Below are 17743 nucleotides of genomic sequence, written 5' to 3'. Positions count from 1 at the left end.
GCTATTAATTTAATAGTAACTTCGAAGTTGTCTCCTTTCTGTATTATGAGCGTTTTTTTTCCTTTCATATTTAAATGTTCAATTGGTATTCAAATGATTAAGCAATCAAAGTTCTTGATTTTGACAACAAAAATGTTTTCCAATTGTGGGTCTACTCTAGACTCTTCTTTTCAATTATTGTTTTCTTTTAATAATTATTTCTTATTATGTTTTTTTATTTTTATATCAATAGAAAATATAAGAATTTTTCACTATTTTGTTTAAAAAAATTAAAAAAGAAATCTAGGCAAGAAAACATGACAAGTAACGGTCTTGTCAAAAAGGTGCAATTTAATGCCCTATTATTAGTTTTCGGGTGCCCCATCCTGTATAGATGAGGAGACTGTGGGGACAGTGGGGCATGAGGAACAACTCATACAGAGTAATTGACAGGTTCTTGCTGAATCAAGCACAGAATTATCTGAGCATTCATAATTCATTAGAATTGAATAAAAGTTCAATTGACCAGAAAAATCCAATCGACCAACTTTGACTAATTTGTAAAATTTCGAGAGATTGGCCTACAATTTGCATGAACAGGTATAAAATACTGGGTATTAATAGCTTAAGACATTATTGGCAACATGTCTGTTTAATTTATATTATCAATATAGTTTAATTAGGCATGGAATATTAATTAAAATTGGGGGTAAAGTTCAATCGACCAGTGTTGACCAGTAATGACCACTTCAGGAGTATTGACCGGGGCGGTTTTTACCGGTTAAAACCACTGGTTAAAACCGGGGGCGGTCGATTGGTGCCAACCCTGACGTCAATTAACATCGATGACCGATTATAATTAAACCAGTGCACGCAGTCACCTTAGCAAACAAAACAGAGAAATCGCTTTAACAATGATAACGATCAATAGACACACAATGACAACCGATAATCGATCGATATGTACATCACAGGCCTTAAGTCTCTTAAATTGTTTCGCGATTTTTCAGTTTGCAAAATGTTCGACCACCCTCATCAATTTTGGACGCGTCTTTAATCCGCTGTTCACAAGTTTTTTATTCTTGGTCTGACGTGCAATAAACCGGTCCTAACCAGTTTAGAGACTGCAGCAAACTGATTATCACACCTAATTGAGATAAGAATGTCATTAGGGTGTGTTAGCTTGTACACTGTGTAATCGATTTCATGACATGGGAATTTTAGCAAACAGAATCGGACCGACTGTTAGGGATTTTCAATCGGTGTTTCATGACCCCAATTGGTCTAGGACCGACAAAACCAAAAAAAATATGATCCCTGCTAATGATTACCTGCAATATCTGAATGTACGATCCATATTTAGTAAACTGTGAGAGATGTTCCTGTAACACTTCAGCTGACAGGGTAGGGACAACAATCTCTGGGTTAGGAGAGAAGAAGTGGCCATTGAAATCTAGCAGATGCAGATTACATATGCCCTGCAACATCCTGAAAAGGAACAAATCTGAGTTAATTTGAGTCTGGTTCAGGGAAAACTAGGTTAAATGCACGTGCCAAAGAGTCGTCCAACCATAGCACGGGCAGCCCGCAAATGCTAATCAGGGATGACACGTCCTGCCTAAACAGTATTTTTGCTAAGAAGAGACTTCCTTTAAACAAAAAATGAAAAAATACCATACAGCTGAAAGTGGTGTCCCCGATTGGCCTGTGCCACACTTCACAAACATGCATTAATTAAATCTAGTTTTCCCAAAAAGATGCTCGTTTAATTTTCTGAAAAAAGCCTCAAGGCAGATAGCTTAACTATTGAGAATATTTCAGGGAGGTGCTTTAGACCAGGCTTACTGCATTTGCCTGGTATCCAGGATGAGTTTGTGTGGTCCAGCCATTTGGGATTACACACCGACTGTGATGGTATTTCCAGTTCAACAAGCATATTTGTTGAGTTGATATCCGCTGTCTCTCCTCATTTATATCTATACACATATGAAGTTTCATGTTGATATCTTATATAGTTTCTGAGATATGGCCCTAAAATGTTTGAGACAGACGTACAGACAGACTAATGGATGGACAATGCCAAAACAATATCCCTCTGCCTTAGGCTGGGGATAATTAAGACTATTCTTACCATACATCCACTGTATGTAAAAAAAGCAGTCCCCGATAAGTTTAAGTGAATTCATTAAGACTGGTTTTCAATGATATACTTTGACCCTGCATGTTCAATTTCTAAAAGAAAAAAGTATAAACATATTAACTTTTTTTTCCCAGTAATTATGCCTTCTTTCTTTTCACACAATGACTTTTCTAAACAGAATTATGTTTTATCAAGTATGCCCTTCATGCCAACATAGAAAATAATGTATGCATGAATGTATTGTGTATTTTTTACGAAGTGTCTTTCATTTGGATATTGTGTAGAATAACGCACACAAAACGCACATTTGGGGCATAGTTGGATAATTTGGATTAATAAGATAGTCGAAATTTGTACCAGATTTCATGCTGTCTTGAATAGGTGGCCCCCTGGATCAACATTTCAATAGCCTCGGGTTGGCAAACATCAATAATTACCGGACACGAATATTTGTTTACCTTATGTGTCAATCTTCGGTCAATTCCTTATGTATTCGTTATGTGTCCGTTGCATTCGTCGCAGAAACATTACTTTACACGGCCAATCAGAATTGTACACGTAACAATTATCAAAGCTTTCGTTGTTTATATCTATATTAATAACACAGTCTTACTTTAGCAGTCGAACATTGAAGGTGCTTTATTGCTTGCTTTTGCGGGCTGGGCCTGTTGCGGTCTTCGCATGTATCTTGTATATAACAAACATTTTGAAAACGTTGTGTTGTGTTAATAAGCAGAAATAAAACGGAAAGAAATCAGAATTGGACTTTGTCTACGTGTATGTATGTGTTATGGTACAATTGGTACAGGTTATAAAGATTAAAATATCTTTGGAAAAAAAAACACATAACCTTTAGTACCCGTTTTCGGGACGATTGAACTTTACCTGTACGTAAAAAAGAACGAAAAAGCGTAGAATTGTATCGTTGTTAAGCGTGCAACACCTAACACCTAACGCAACACCTCATAAATAATCCTTTTTAACCTATATGTTTCCTTAGTATCAAGGGCTACCACCCCCAAACCCACGCTTTGTCGATAGTGGTAACAAACTGCGTACCGGTAAAGTTCAATCTAGCCCCATTTTCTGTACCAGTGGAAGTTACAATCAGATAATTTAGATTGAAAACGTATGTGATTTTAAAAGGATTTTAATTGGTCAGCATTGTTGTTGAACAAGAGATGTGTTCATCAGAAACACAATGCCCCCTACTGCGTCGCTTTGAATTATTTTTTTTAACTTTGACGTTGAAGGATGACCTTGACCTTGAACTTCCACCACTCAAAATGTGCAGCTTCATGAGATACACATGCATGCTAAATATCAAGTTGCTATCTTCAATATAGCAAAAGTTATGGCCAACGTTAAAGTGTTTTTTTCGGACGGACGGACAGACTGACATACTGACTGACGGACAGTTCAACTGCTATATGCCACCCTACTGGGGGCATAAAAACAATAAAAGCAGGAAATGAGCCTTGTTGTCGGAAAACAGGGCTTAAAGCATGTATGTGAAGTGCCGTCCCAGATTAGCGTATGCAGTCTGCACAGGCTAAACAGGGCAGACACTTTTCGCCCAGACTGGAATTTTTTAAGTAGGCACTTCCTTTCAAAATACAAATTTCACAAAAGTGAAAAGTGTTTCCCTAGTCAGCCTGTGCACACAGCACACGAAAATTTGCAAAATGCATTAAGCCCTGTTTTCCCAGATTGCGGCTCAAACGTTTACTATACTTATGGATGTACCAGACAACTTCTCGCAGCAGGATATTCTCTGTGACCATGCGGTGGTTCTGTCTGCAGTGCAGCGGGTCAACGCGTGCTTTATATTCCTCCCTGACATTACAGGAGAAATCGTTGATTAAATTAATTAATTAAATAGGAATCAACTGTTCTTTTTATAGAATAATATAGAATAACAATGTATTTCTTTTTTTGAAATATTAAATATGTATAACATACCATACGCAAAGTGTTCCATGCATAAATTGATGATTATGCTGTAATTATTCCTTGGCTCTGACAAAGATCGAATGGTTCTTATGGAACATGGCAAATATTCTACAGGAAAAAACACATAATATAAAATGTAGCCAGCCCTCTTCATGGAGATAGAGTGACTGCATAATTAAGAGCACTAAATTTCTTTGACATTGCCCCTTGAAGACTTGTTAGTTGTATTATGTTGGAAAGTGCTAGATACATGAGATTCCCTGTTCCATAATGAGATGTGACCAAGAGTCTTTAAGTAATCAGTGTGCAGCCCCAGGTACACTACAACTTGGTTAAATGTCTTATGCAAATCACAAGTATATATGTAAGATAAATTAAGGGAACAAACCATTGAATCCTGATTGTTAATCCAATACGTTAAAATAGATTATGGATTCCCTACTGAGTTACAATAACTAAGAAAATAATCTAGGAATAAGTTTATTCTGACCAATCATTTTTGGCTGAAATATTTTAATAAGAAATCAGTTTATACTGACCAATCATTTTAGCTGAAATATTTTACAGAGAAATCAATTCAAACTGAACAATCATTTTTAGCTGAAATATTTTACTAAGAAATCAGTTTATACTAACCAGTCATTATTGAGCTGACAGGCTTTATATCTGCCCATCTGCACTTCAAGTTCCTCCCCCTTCCAGTATTGGGCCACCAGGTTCCTGCTCAGCCAATCAGAATCACTCATGCCCTCTGACTCCTCCCACTCTGGCATTCCACCTACATGAACTTCAAAAAGATCACAACAAACTTGCATTTTTAAAGACACATTGCTTAAAACCGTGTAAATGAATATACAATCTGCATTAGAGCTTTATATATTTACAATGATGTTATGTTAAGTACACATTTTTTAAGGAAAGCATTGAATATGTTGATGTTTAAAAAATACATTAAGTTTGAACACAATACATATGCATGCTGATTGACTTCAGGGACATCAAAAAATATGGCATACAAACACAAGAGATGCTTGTAAAACATGTAAGGCCCACACAAAGCAGGGAAGTTGCCCATCTGATCTTGAACTTTGATCTCTTGTTTTGAAAATATTTGGGGTCATCAATGGTCGAAACTAACCATATAATAATTGACATGATCCTAAGAAGCAATTTTAATTTTACAAGCATGCAACCCTGATCTTTGACTTGTTGATCTCAAACGCAAAAGACTTCTTTCTTTCCTCCCAAGAAACCAGCATTCCAATTAAGAAGACCATACTCAAAACCTTCTTCAAAAAGTGTGCTGAAACAATGTCCTGATTCAAGCCACCATGACCATGACATCTCTAACTTACTAGATGCGTTCTTTGATCACCCAAGTAACCACTATACCAATAATTATAACTGTAGGTCAAGGTGTTCTAAAGATAAAGTGTTGACAATAATTTCCTGTCACCTTGGCTTTTTAAATGTTAACCTCACATTAATAGTTGCCATTCTTTCTTTCCAAGAACCCAGCAAACCAATTTTTATGTCCTTAAGGCACTTGGGTCATCCTTAAAGAATGTGATTTTTATGTGTGACTACCGATACCCAATATACTCCATAGTTTTCTTACGCCACGTATGAAGTTAAATAAGCACAGCAAACTGAAGATTTTATTAGTTCTTTGGTCTTTGACCTAACATGTTCATGTTACGTTTTAAACAAACACATTTGCCCTTGCACATCGTTTTGGTAATCAATAAACAAAAAAATCCTTTTTAATGAAATACTTCATACTTGAACCACATAAAAGCATGTGTACCTGTTGGTATATTGCACGGTACCAGATCGCCCTGTGAATACGAATGGGTTTGCTGAGAGAGGTCACCTTGACCCTGTGTTACCGGGGCAACAGGAACATCACTGTCCTCCTCACTGTCTGACCAGTCCTGAATGAAATAACAGTAAAATATGAGTCACGCTCTAGAAAAATGGGTCTTTATGCAAGTGCGTAGTGTTGGCCCAGAAGAGCTTGTGCAGTCTGCGCAGGCTAATCAGGGACAACACTTTCTGCTCTTTTGTGTGTGTTTTTGTTTAGAGGAAGCTTATTCGTGTCGTCCCTGATTACCCTGTGCTGACTTAACGCACATGCATGTAGCCACTGTTTCTCAACGCAAGGCTAAAATATATACAATTTGGCAAGAGTGCAGGAGCTATGCATTTCCTACACCATTTCCGACACGCACACAAAAATATATGAAACTACCGTTAGTGCATGATCGTCTGTATAACACACTTATAAACAGCAAAAACTCTTCCAAAACATACTGGTAAATTTTAAAAGTTGGCAATGGCAGTAACATCATCAAATATTAAAAACTAATTTGACCTTAGTAAAGATCATGCAAAAAGCATAAAAATATCAGATATGATAAATTAATGCTTAAATGTACATGAAAAAATGTAAAAAACACTAATATTGGTATTGGTTGTATAACAGAAGCAACAATATAACATATTTATTGACTAAGTAGAATCTCTACTCAAGAAGCAACATATTGATCATACTTGCCTTTATAATTCTACAAAAATACATACATACAGGCTGATACCTATTTCAAGTCAATTTTTCTGAACCTAAAAATGACAAAAAGCACAAATTTTTTTTTAAGAACTTCAGTACCCTTTTTTTAATTTTGCATATGCCATGGTATAATATATTCAATACATAATATCTTCAAATACTATTTTTAATGTTCCAATATAATATCAACCATTTCAACCACAGGCATTTTCATGATCACCAGTCAAATACGAATATTGTTTGAAACAAGTGTTGTCACTGAAAGTGACCAGGGCCCCCAAAAATGTGCTTAATTATGATCCCAGCACAGGAAGGTCCCTCTCAAAGAACTGTCAACAGCTATACATTTAAATCCATGAAAACTAAAGGGGTTATGCTCTGCACAAGAAATTCAAACAAATGGATGAAAGTTTCACTTTAATGGATTTTTTGCGTTTAGAAGAGACCTTCTATAAGCAGAGAGTGTTGTCCCAAATAAGCCTTAAGCCCATTTTTCCCAGAATGTGTCACTTATAATGCAGCCGGTAAAATGGTATTGCATATTTCTACTCACAGAGAGTTCCCCATCGCTAGGCTGGTAGAGCTCAATGCCTTCCTTCAGGTACGCACCCCAGTCAAAGTCATCCTTCTCCTCTGTAATAGACACAGGGTATCTATACATGGACAGCTTGAGAAATCTACTGAGACTATTTCTGGGAAAACAGGGCTTAATGCATGTGGGTAAAGTGTCGTCCCAGATTAGCCTGTGCAGTCCAAAACGGTTAATTAGGGACGACACTTTTCTTCCTTTCAAGGTATTTTTTTGTTTAAAGGACGTTTCTTCCTAGTGAAAATACATTTTTAGCTGAAATGACTTCCCTGATTAGCCTGTGTAGATTTCATAGGCTAATTTAGGGCAATATTTTATGTTCATGCATTAAGCCCTGTTTTCTCAGAGCGAGGCTCTTCTCATCACATATGAACCTGGTTCACTCTGACATCACATAAGAACCTGGTCCACTCTGACATCACATAAGAACCTGGTCCACTCTGACATCACATAAGAACCTGGTCCACTCTGACATCACATAAGTACCTGGTCCACTCTGACATCACATAAGTACCTGGTCCACTCTGACATCACATAAGTACCTGGTCCACTCTGACATCACATAAGTACCTGGTCCACTCTGACATCACATAAGTACCTGGTCCACTCTGACATCACATAAGAACCTGGTTCACTCTGACATCACATAAGAACCTGGTCCACTCTGACATCACATAAGTACCTGGTCCACTCTGACATCACATAAGTACCTGGTCCACTCTGACATCACATAAGTACCTGGTTCACTCTGACATCACATAAGTACCTGGTCCACTCTGACATCACATAAGTACCTGGTCCACTCTGACATCACATAAGAACCTGGTTCACTCTGACATCACATAAGTACCTGGTCCACTCTGACATCACATAAGTACCTGGTTCACTCTGACATCACATAAGTACCTGGTCCACTCTGACATCACATAAGTACCTGGTCCACTCTGACATCACATAAGTACCTGGTCCACTCTGACATCACATAAGAACCTGGTTCACTCTGACATCACATAAGAACCTGGTCCACTCTGACATCACATAAGTACCTGGTCCACTCTGACATCACATAAGTACCTGGTCCACTCTGACATCACATAAGTACCTGGTCCACTCTGACATCACATAAGTACCTTGTCCACTCTGACATCACATAAGTACCTGGTCCACTCTGACATCACATAAGTACCTGGTCCACTCTGACATCACATAAGTACCTGGTTCACTCTGACATCACATAAGTACCTGGTCCACTCTGACATCACATAAGAACCTGGTCCACTCTGACATCACATAAGTACCTGGTCCACTCTGACATCACATAAGTACCTGGTCCACTCTGACATCACATAAGTACCTGGTCCACTCTGACATCACATAAGTACCTGGTCCACTCTGACATCACATAAGTACCTGGTCCTCTCTGACATTACATAAGAACCTGGTCCACTCTGACATCACATAAGAACTTGGTCCACTCTGACATCACATAAGTACCTGGTCCACTCTGACATCACATAAGTACCTGGTCCACTCTGACATCACATAAGTACCTGGTCTACTCTGACATCACATAAGTACCTGGTCCACTCTGACATCACATAAGTACCTGGTCCACTCTAACATCACATAAGTACCTGGTCCACTCTGACATCAAATAAGTACCTGGTCCACTCTGACATCACATAAGTACCTGGTCCACGCTGACATCACCTAAGTACCTGGTCAACTCTGACAGTATCGGATACAGAACCATGGCATGCCTTACATTATAGACAAGGCGACTACTCTACATTTCTGGGGGTATAGAAAACAACAATGATAATCACAAAGATACAGATGATAAAATGTTGGCACTGTCGATTGCAACTGAATGCATCAAAAGGAAGCTGACAAAGAACAGTGTTTTAATTGTCTTTACTCACCAGAAAAACTTGATACTGATATTATTAAAGAATATACTGATCTGTCATGAGTATATAAATTAATTGAGGTCATAAGCATGTATTTGTATACTTTACTGTTGCAGTCCCCACAGGCTTATCAGGGATAACACACTCTGCTTTTATGATATTTTTTATGATTTCCCCAACAAACTTACAGTGTACCAACCTCTGCCACTGACCTGTTTTCAGCTGCCTCGGTGTGGGGACATACTGGCCATACTCTGGGCTCTCTGATATCAACAGTAACACCAGTAGGATGGAGTACTGGGTGTCGGTCTGCAACAAATACAAGTGGCTCAAAACTGGAATAATATGTGAGCCTTGCTCTGGGAAAACAGGGCTTAATGCATGTCAGTTAAGTATTGTTACGAATAAGCCTGTGCAGTATGCACAGATTAATCAGGGATGACACTTTCTGTTATGATATTTTTGTTTAAAAGAAGTCTATTCTAAACAAAAAAATAGTTAATGCAAAAAGTGATGTCTGTGGTAGCCTGCGCACAAGCTTATCTGGGCCAACACTTGACGCACATGCATTAAGTCAAGTTTTCCAAAAACAAGGCTCATATGTACACAATAAACGCTAGAACTATTTCCGCTTTGGAATTTTATGAAAAGATGTTAAAAACACATCGAAATCACATTCATTATTTATACATAGTTTTGTGTTTTATTATCAAAATCGTTGCAGTCATTACTTAACTGCTCCTGCTATTTTATTGTCAAAAGGGCACCCTATTGTGTCTGCACTGTTTTGGTGCATTTCATTTGGGATTAAATTGAAAGATGAATGTTTGGGATGCATTTATTGAAGAACAAGGCTTTTTTCGTAATTTCAAATTTATTATCTGAGGGTGCTTGCTTTTGGTTGAATTGTACTACCTTGGAAGTTGCTAGACCAAATACATGAGTATTTTGGCTGTATTATGCAAATTATTATGCTGTATTATCAAAGAACACAGATTTATTTTTAAAATGATACCAGTCTTGCAAAATTTGTATAATTTGATATATAGGAAATACAAGAAAAATTCTCTGAAAGTTGGTGGTTTTATAATGGGACCCTATGGGAAATGGAATTAGTGTAATTCAACCTCAGTAGCATGGTGCTATAAGCTACATGTAATTTATCAGTCTTGTACATTTTATAAAGAAGAATTGCACTTGAGGCTATTCCTTGCATGTGATAAGACTTCATACAACCAACTCTACTGCTACAATTTATTAGAATACCACAAGAAATATCTTTAAAAAAGATATACGGCGTTGATTGTGGTTGGAGTTTATGAAAGGTAAAGAGTTCAATGAATGAGATCAAGGATAGCGAATGTCTTTTTCTGTGCAGTTCTTAGCTGCATCACACGCAGTACGGGATGTTACGCGGAGTTTTCGCTGCTTGTTTTACATTATTACATATTGCTGGTCATAAACTTATAGATACAAAACAGAAAACCAAAAGAAGAATGGAAGTGAAATTAAAACATATGAGTCAACTGACCACACACGAAGTTTCCATACATATTTGAAATATTTTAAATAATCTTCGAAGAAACGCATTGCTATTTGATTCGATTATTAACAGTATCGAGAATCACCGCGGTCATGCTTAATACATTAGCCAATATGGTGGATTAATTCTTGTTAAATTAATTAAAAATAATATTTATCATGGTATTGTTGAAAACACATTAAGAATCTATTATTGACATACCATAATTATATCGCTGGATATCTTCATTTAACATCTTTCTGGTCTAAAGAAAATTCCTGTTCACCTAGTTCACGCTATAGTGTCTTAATTATATAACTATTATTTTACTGGCCGCGAACTCCGGTCAGCACATAAGGTAGTCGTGAAGACACAGCGATGACCTGTATATAAACTCTGACATTCACACACACTGGCCGCGAACTGACCCGAAACCTCGCGGGTTGATATGCAATGCATTAAAGTGAGGCCTCGCTTCCACTGCTCTTTATACTTTTACATGTTAACATGTTGACAGGAATATGGACGTCAGAACTAAATATGAGAACATAGCCTTTACATACAAATGTTCTCGCGCTGGCAATCCTCTGAAAATAAAAGGTGCACGCACAAACTGTATTGATGTCGAGATTGAGTGTAAAACTGTTCTACCTATTTAGCCTTTTCATTAGAGATAAAATTGTTTCATGCTGAACACGCAGTAAAACAGTGTTACAAAGACGCGGATGTTTCCAATGTTCTGGTCGTATGCTCAATTCAGCCTATGGGATAAATGAAGTGTATTCATTCTGACCTAGAAATTTTATTTGAATTTTATTGGACAGTTACAAAGGTCAGGTAAGGTGAAAAGCTGGTGTATACAGCTTCCCAGAATAAGTCATCATCACCATATTACATTATATTCTATATAAATTGTTTTAAAATCCGGGTTGGCATATTGACCGGTCAATTGAGTATTGACCGGGCCGGCGGTCAATACCCGGTTAAAACCGGTCAATACTGGTCATTACTGGTCAATACTGGTTGATTGAAAATTATAGCATTTAAACATCACAAAGGAAGACTTTAAGCTTATCTATATTAAATCAATAATTATTCTGTAATTGATAAACTTTTTTTGAGCTTTTTATTGTAAAAAAAATCTTTATAACTGTAAAAAATTACCTCTTTATTATTTATTGAAACGGCCTCAAATACATAAGGACTAAGGCAATATCTTTATCTCAGTGTATCACATCTGTTGCTTAACCCTATTACTATTGTAGTTACCATAATATTTCACTTATCTACTGATATATCTATTTGATAAGCAGATGGGCAAACAGAACTCTTGTGTTTTAGGGTTATAAATCTGGCCCCAAAGCCTTAATTGGTAATAAAATGCATGAAGTGTTAAGTCTCTGATATTGACAATGAAGCAAATCTGCCCTTAGGCCATTTCATATCAGTTAAACAAAAGGAGCTAACTTGCTATTAATTAAATACTGTGAAACCATTTATTTTCGACAGCACAAAATTTCGTCATTTGTATAAAAATGACGATTTCGTCAGCACTTAAATTCGCCGATTTCTGATTTTGAATTTTTTAAAAATGCGTCAGTCAATATCCGATTTGTGTGTAATACATATTCGCGATCAATCGCAGTTGCGAAAAATCGTGGTACGAATGCGGGAACACACTTGAGAATCACTGCAGGAGGTGGCGCCTGTTTGTCACATGCCAATTAACTAGTCTTTTGTTATCAATGGACAGTAATGGACCCTCTTAATGTATGCCATTAACACGTTCATTGTTATGATTAGCGGACAAGTGGGAGCGAATAACCGTTAACGAGTGTTTGTAACAACGAAGCCAATTGCCAATTGGGTATGTGTTCTAGTTGGTATGATTTTTATTAAAATGCTGTCAATACCGTTTTAAAACTCTTTGTGTTATACGAAAGAGGTTCCAGTTTGTTAAGTGTGTTTTTTTTCAAATAAAAAGCTTTTTTATTCTGATATCAACATTAAAATTAGAAACTCTATGTGTGTGTTTGTTCTTAAAAAGTAAACTACCGGTATATAAATCAATAATGTAAATAATTTAAAAATAAATAAATTGATACATATAAAATAGTAATAAGTGTGGTTAAACGCAAACAATCAAACAACAAACAGCAGTTTAAATATTCTTTATTAATTTGTGATAAATACGCATGTTGATAACACATCGTCATCTTTTCATTTGGTTTATTGTCTTTCATCGGCATTCGCTGCGTGATGGCTAATATGCAACACCCCTGAAAAACACAATGCACCTAATGGGTAATAAAGTTATAAACAATTAGCGCTAATTCATTACCATTCTACATAAACGAAGTCAACGCATTCGATACAGCTGTAATGCACACGCGTTTTAAAGAAGTGTCACGTGTCAGTTAAGTACCTTGTGTAATCTACATCCCTTTGTGTCAAAACCGGATTAATCTTGATTACGAAACAGCAGTGAATGTGTGCATGGATTATGTTGGAATTTAATGCCTCATGTCTACGGTATAGTTTTAAATATTGTTCAACTTGGTGTTTGTTTTTGTTCAAACATAGAGCATGATTGTTCGTTAGGATCTTAAATTCGCCGATCGGTCGACTGACGAAATTTATGAAAATTAATGCTTGACGATTAATAATGGTTTCACAGTAGTTACTTCTAACTTGCCTACTTTCTGTATTAAGAGTTTTTTTTCATTTCATATTTAACAGTTCAATTTGTCTTCAAATGAATAAGCAATCAAATTTCTAGATTTGGGCAACAAATAATTTTTTTCCAATTGTGGGTTTACTCTAGACTCCTCTTTTCAATTATATTTTTCTTTTAATAATTATTCCTTATTATGTTTTTTATTTTGATATAAATGGAATATAAAATATTTTCCCACTATTTTGTTAAAAAAGAATCTAAAGAAATCTAGGCAAGAATACATGACAATAAGGGTTGTGTCAAAAGGGTGCCATTTAAGGCCCTATCATCAGTTATGGGTGCCCCAACCTGTTACCTGTATAGGTGAGAAGACTGTGGGTACAGTGGGGCATGAGGAACAACTAATACACAGTAATTGACAGGTTGGCAGTTGGCACTTGGCAGGCAGTCGTATTGTTTTAGCAATATAGCAATTAGGAAATATTTAAAAGTACCTCTTATTAAATTCATCATTCCTGCTTTTCATTCACAGTATTAACATTGTCTAAATCAGAAGCCTTAAAATGAAACCCAAAGATCCTGTGTGGGGATTTTATCACTTGTTAACAGAAGGGACTAAGTCAGTTGCAAAGTGTAAAGAATGTTCTTTTGAAGTGAGTGCCAAAGTGATAAGGTCAAGAACTCATTTACAGAAATGTAAAAGTAATGGGAAAGGAATTTCTGCAAGTAGTGTCATGCCTGCAAGTGAAACTGTGCTTGTAGAACCTACTCCAGCTCCCACTATGAGCATTCCACAGCCAGAAACGCCAAAACGCCAGAAACAGCAGTCATTAAGCAACTTTGGAGTTGTGACAAATACCACAAAGCGTGATTCCTTGGATGAGCAAATCGCTAAGTTTTTCTACGCGTGCAACATTCCATTTAATGTGGCTGATAATGAAGTGTTTCGGGATATGATCAAAATGCTGCGACCAGGCTACACCCCTCCATCTGGCAAGGACATAGGTGGACCCCTCCTAGACAAGGTCCATGACAATCTGCAAGCCTTAGTGAAGGAAAAGCTAGAGGGGAAAGATGTTGTCCTAATGCAAGAGGGGTGGTCGGACATACACAATACCCCTGTCATTGCCACCAGCCTGCACTGTGACGGCAAGGCATACTTCTTGTCCACCAACGATGCTGCCGACAACAAGAAGACAGCAGCATACTGCACGAATCTGGCGAAGGACTGCATAGCAGAGGCTAAAGAAACCTACAATTGCACAGTGGTTGGAGTAGTGACAGATAACTAGAAGAAGATGGAGGCCATGAGAAAAAGTCTGGTTGAGCACGACCCATCTTTGACAGTGTATGGGTGTTCTGCGCACTGGCTCAACCTGCTCGGGCAAGACATTACCCCTTCACAGGTGATGAGCCAGGTGACTGAAGTCAACAAGTACTTCAGGAATCACCATGCTCCTGGAGCTCTACTCAGCAACCTCCCGGGATCTGTAAAGCCCCAGCTTCCTGCAGACACCAGGTGGAATAGTCAACTGACCTGCTTAGAGACCTATATTAAAAACAGACTGAATATGATGCTTGTGTTAGCCAGTAGTGATGATGTGATCAAACCCAGGATTATAAACCTTATTCAGAATGTGGGACTGTTCAACGAGGTGAAGCACCTGCACAAACAGCTGTCACCAGTAGCCCTGGCCCTTGATAAAGTACAGTCAGACACATGTTCTCTTGCGGATGCATGTGAGTACTGGCTGGATCTCCTTGAGAATGAAGATCTTCAACCCTACCGCACCAAGATTGTTGCCCGATTCAACCAGGCAATGACCCCCATGCACTACTTGGCCAACATCCTGCACCCTGTTTATCGCGGCAAACGACTTGATGCATCTCAGTGCAATGCAGCACAGGACACATTGTTAGTGAGGTGCCCTACCAGACCTTCTTCGCTTCATGGAGAATTCTGTGAACATTCCAAATGCTTTGCGCAGTATAGATGTTTCATGCAAAGTGCAGCCCAGTGTCTGGTGGTCCTGTTTGAAGCGACAATCAGTTCTTGGTGAAAAACTCTGTGAGCTAGCCATGAAACTTCTCCCAATGCCATGCAGCTCAGCTTCTCTCGAGAGAATCTTCTCCAACTTCGGTACCATCCAAACAAAGCTCAGAAACCGTTTAGGAATCCAGAAAGCTGCAAAGTTAGTTGTGTGCTACAGGATTCCTCCGTGGAGATGAAGATATTAACTGGTGAATATGTGTATTTTGTGACAGTTAAACAACTAACATTTTGACAATGCATGTTGATGTGAGGATGACATGTAGTGATGTACATATGTGTATAAACTTTGATCTCAAAAACATTGAATAAAGTTTTGACAATGCACATAATTGTTCAATATTCAGTTTTCCAAAAAATGGCCAAATTTGACTAATTTGCAAAATTTTGAGAGATTGGCCAACAAATTGCATGAACAGGTACAAAATACAACTTGTCTATTTAATTTATATTATCAATATTGTTTAATTAAGGCATGGAATATTAATCAAAATTGGGGGAAAAGTTCAATCGACCAGTATTGACCAGTAATGACCACTTTGGGAGTATTGACCGGGGCGGTTTTAACCGGTTACAACCGCTGGTTAAAACCGGGGGCGGTCGATTGGTGCCAACCCTGTTTAAAATACTTAAGCTTTAGCAGTACAACACCTTCACATACCTTTCCTTCATCTCTGCCTTCAAAGCCGGTAATGTCCAGGAAAGATTTTGCCAACTCCTGCAACTTCTCCGCTTTGACACCTTCAGAATGTATTTTGAGCTTCTCACACAGTCTGTGAATTAAAACACACAGGATAGGCTAATGTGATGGACTGAAATCTTATCAAGGCTCTCACAGAAAAATATTTTTACATTAACATATCACATATTTTTCACCATTTTGTTAAAACTTTCAAAATTTTAATTAACAATGAGCCTTAAGGTTACAGTTTAACGAGGCATTTTCCTTCATAGAGAATGGTAGTTCTTCAAAATTTTGAGAAGTTCAAGTTAGTGACTTAAATTTTCAGAATTATGAGCAGTTTAGGGCTCAAATTTTCAGAATGTTTAAAAGTGGACATCTCATTTTTCACAGTGCTGATATTACAATTAAAACTAAACTTGGTTACAATGAAAACAAATATTGCATAACAATATTGTATTTAACCTTAAGCTGTTGAATGGTGATTTCCTGCAGTAAACTTAACTACCCTGCTGAAAAACGTTTTGGTACTAGTAATTTTTGTGAAAAGCATGAAGCAAGATAGATTCAACAGAAGTCAAATTGACCCAAGGTAAATGTGTGTGTTGCATCATGACTTCCTTTACAGACAGACAGACATTTAAATATCAATGTTTTACACCTTGGGTTCTCGCAATTATAATAATAACATGTTCAAAAATTGATACATGTGTTATGATCTCAAAGCTAAATAATAACCTGTTAAACATACAGTCTAGTAATCTTAGATATTTTAATGAATTTGAACACTAGAAAGACTATAAATACACTTAACAAAAAATCGGCCCTAAATGTACATGTTCATACTTAAGGATTACACTATTTGATATTTTGTTTGCCGACAAATGTCACACCGAAATTTTGTTATTCAATTTGAATAGTTTGTTTTTCTTTCTTACATGGTTATGTGTTTTCTTAATAGTGATTAATAAAATTTAAGTTTATGGTAACAACTACGATTGATAAAAACTTTCAAGAAAAACAACATCAACAAGACTTCACAGGGCTTTGTTTCTTGATTTGGGGAAAGGGCACGGTCTTCCATTTTGGGGGGAAAAACAACAAAACTGAGAAAGGAGAGTCAAATTCTATGGTAAACTTGAATTTTAATGCAACATTGCATGATTAAACGAAATATGTTGGGGGAAGTGGCCTTTCTCTTGCGGAAGAGGCTTGTAAAAGGCCTTTGCTAAAGAAGGTAAAAATACCTACTTTAAGTTCAACACTTATTAATTAATATTGCAATAATGTTTAACTGTAAATTACCCTACTAATTGGCGGGTCACCTTGTGACTGTCCACATCCAGGAAGCGATGGAATTTGAAATTGGACAGAACAAACTGCTGGCATATGCTGAAGTTGTCTTCATATTCCTTGCAAATAAAAACAACAACATCAGAATAAAATTATCTCAAGCCTTCAAGCCATGCACATATACCTGTAGAATTGGAGTTGTTCATATTTTCAGTTTGATGGCTGGTCTTGTAACAAGATCTAACTCTATAGGCTATTTAAGCTACTATAAGAATTTGAGCTTCACTGGCAATTTCAGTTGACAGCAAAATATTCAAGAATTTGCATTTTAAATAGTTCTGTAAACATACCTATCAATGGCAATATCACAAATTCGTGC

General features: G+C 37.1%; 1 protein-coding gene across 2 annotated transcripts in view; it reads right to left on the bottom strand.

The window, feature by feature from the left end:
- Positions 1-17743, bottom strand: part of LOC127853614 (gamma-tubulin complex component 5-like) — a 52731-nt gene that overhangs the window by 32533 nt on the left and 2455 nt on the right. The window contains exons 2-9 of one of the 2 annotated variants that reach the window (XM_052388281.1): positions 17377-17483; positions 16051-16162; positions 9353-9449; positions 7195-7274; positions 5880-6006; positions 4709-4859; positions 3866-3955; positions 1311-1467 (exon numbers count right to left, since the gene is read on the bottom strand). In XM_052388281.1, coding sequence (XP_052244241.1) covers positions 1311-1467; positions 3866-3955; positions 4709-4859; positions 5880-6006; positions 7195-7274; positions 9353-9449; positions 16051-16162; positions 17377-17483 — 921 coding nt within the window. The remainder of the gene's footprint in view (positions 1-1310; positions 1468-3865; positions 3956-4708; positions 4860-5879; positions 6007-7194; positions 7275-9352; positions 9450-16050; positions 16163-17376; positions 17484-17743) is intronic. The other variant, XM_052388282.1, reaches the window with a different exon arrangement.

Source organism: Dreissena polymorpha, chromosome 12 (assembly GCF_020536995.1).
Source record: "Dreissena polymorpha isolate Duluth1 chromosome 12, UMN_Dpol_1.0, whole genome shotgun sequence".
Taxonomy (NCBI): Eukaryota; Metazoa; Mollusca; class Bivalvia; order Myida; family Dreissenidae; genus Dreissena; species Dreissena polymorpha.
The sequence above is the reverse complement of the archived record's forward strand: the minus strand, read 5'-3'. Positions and strand labels throughout refer to the sequence as shown.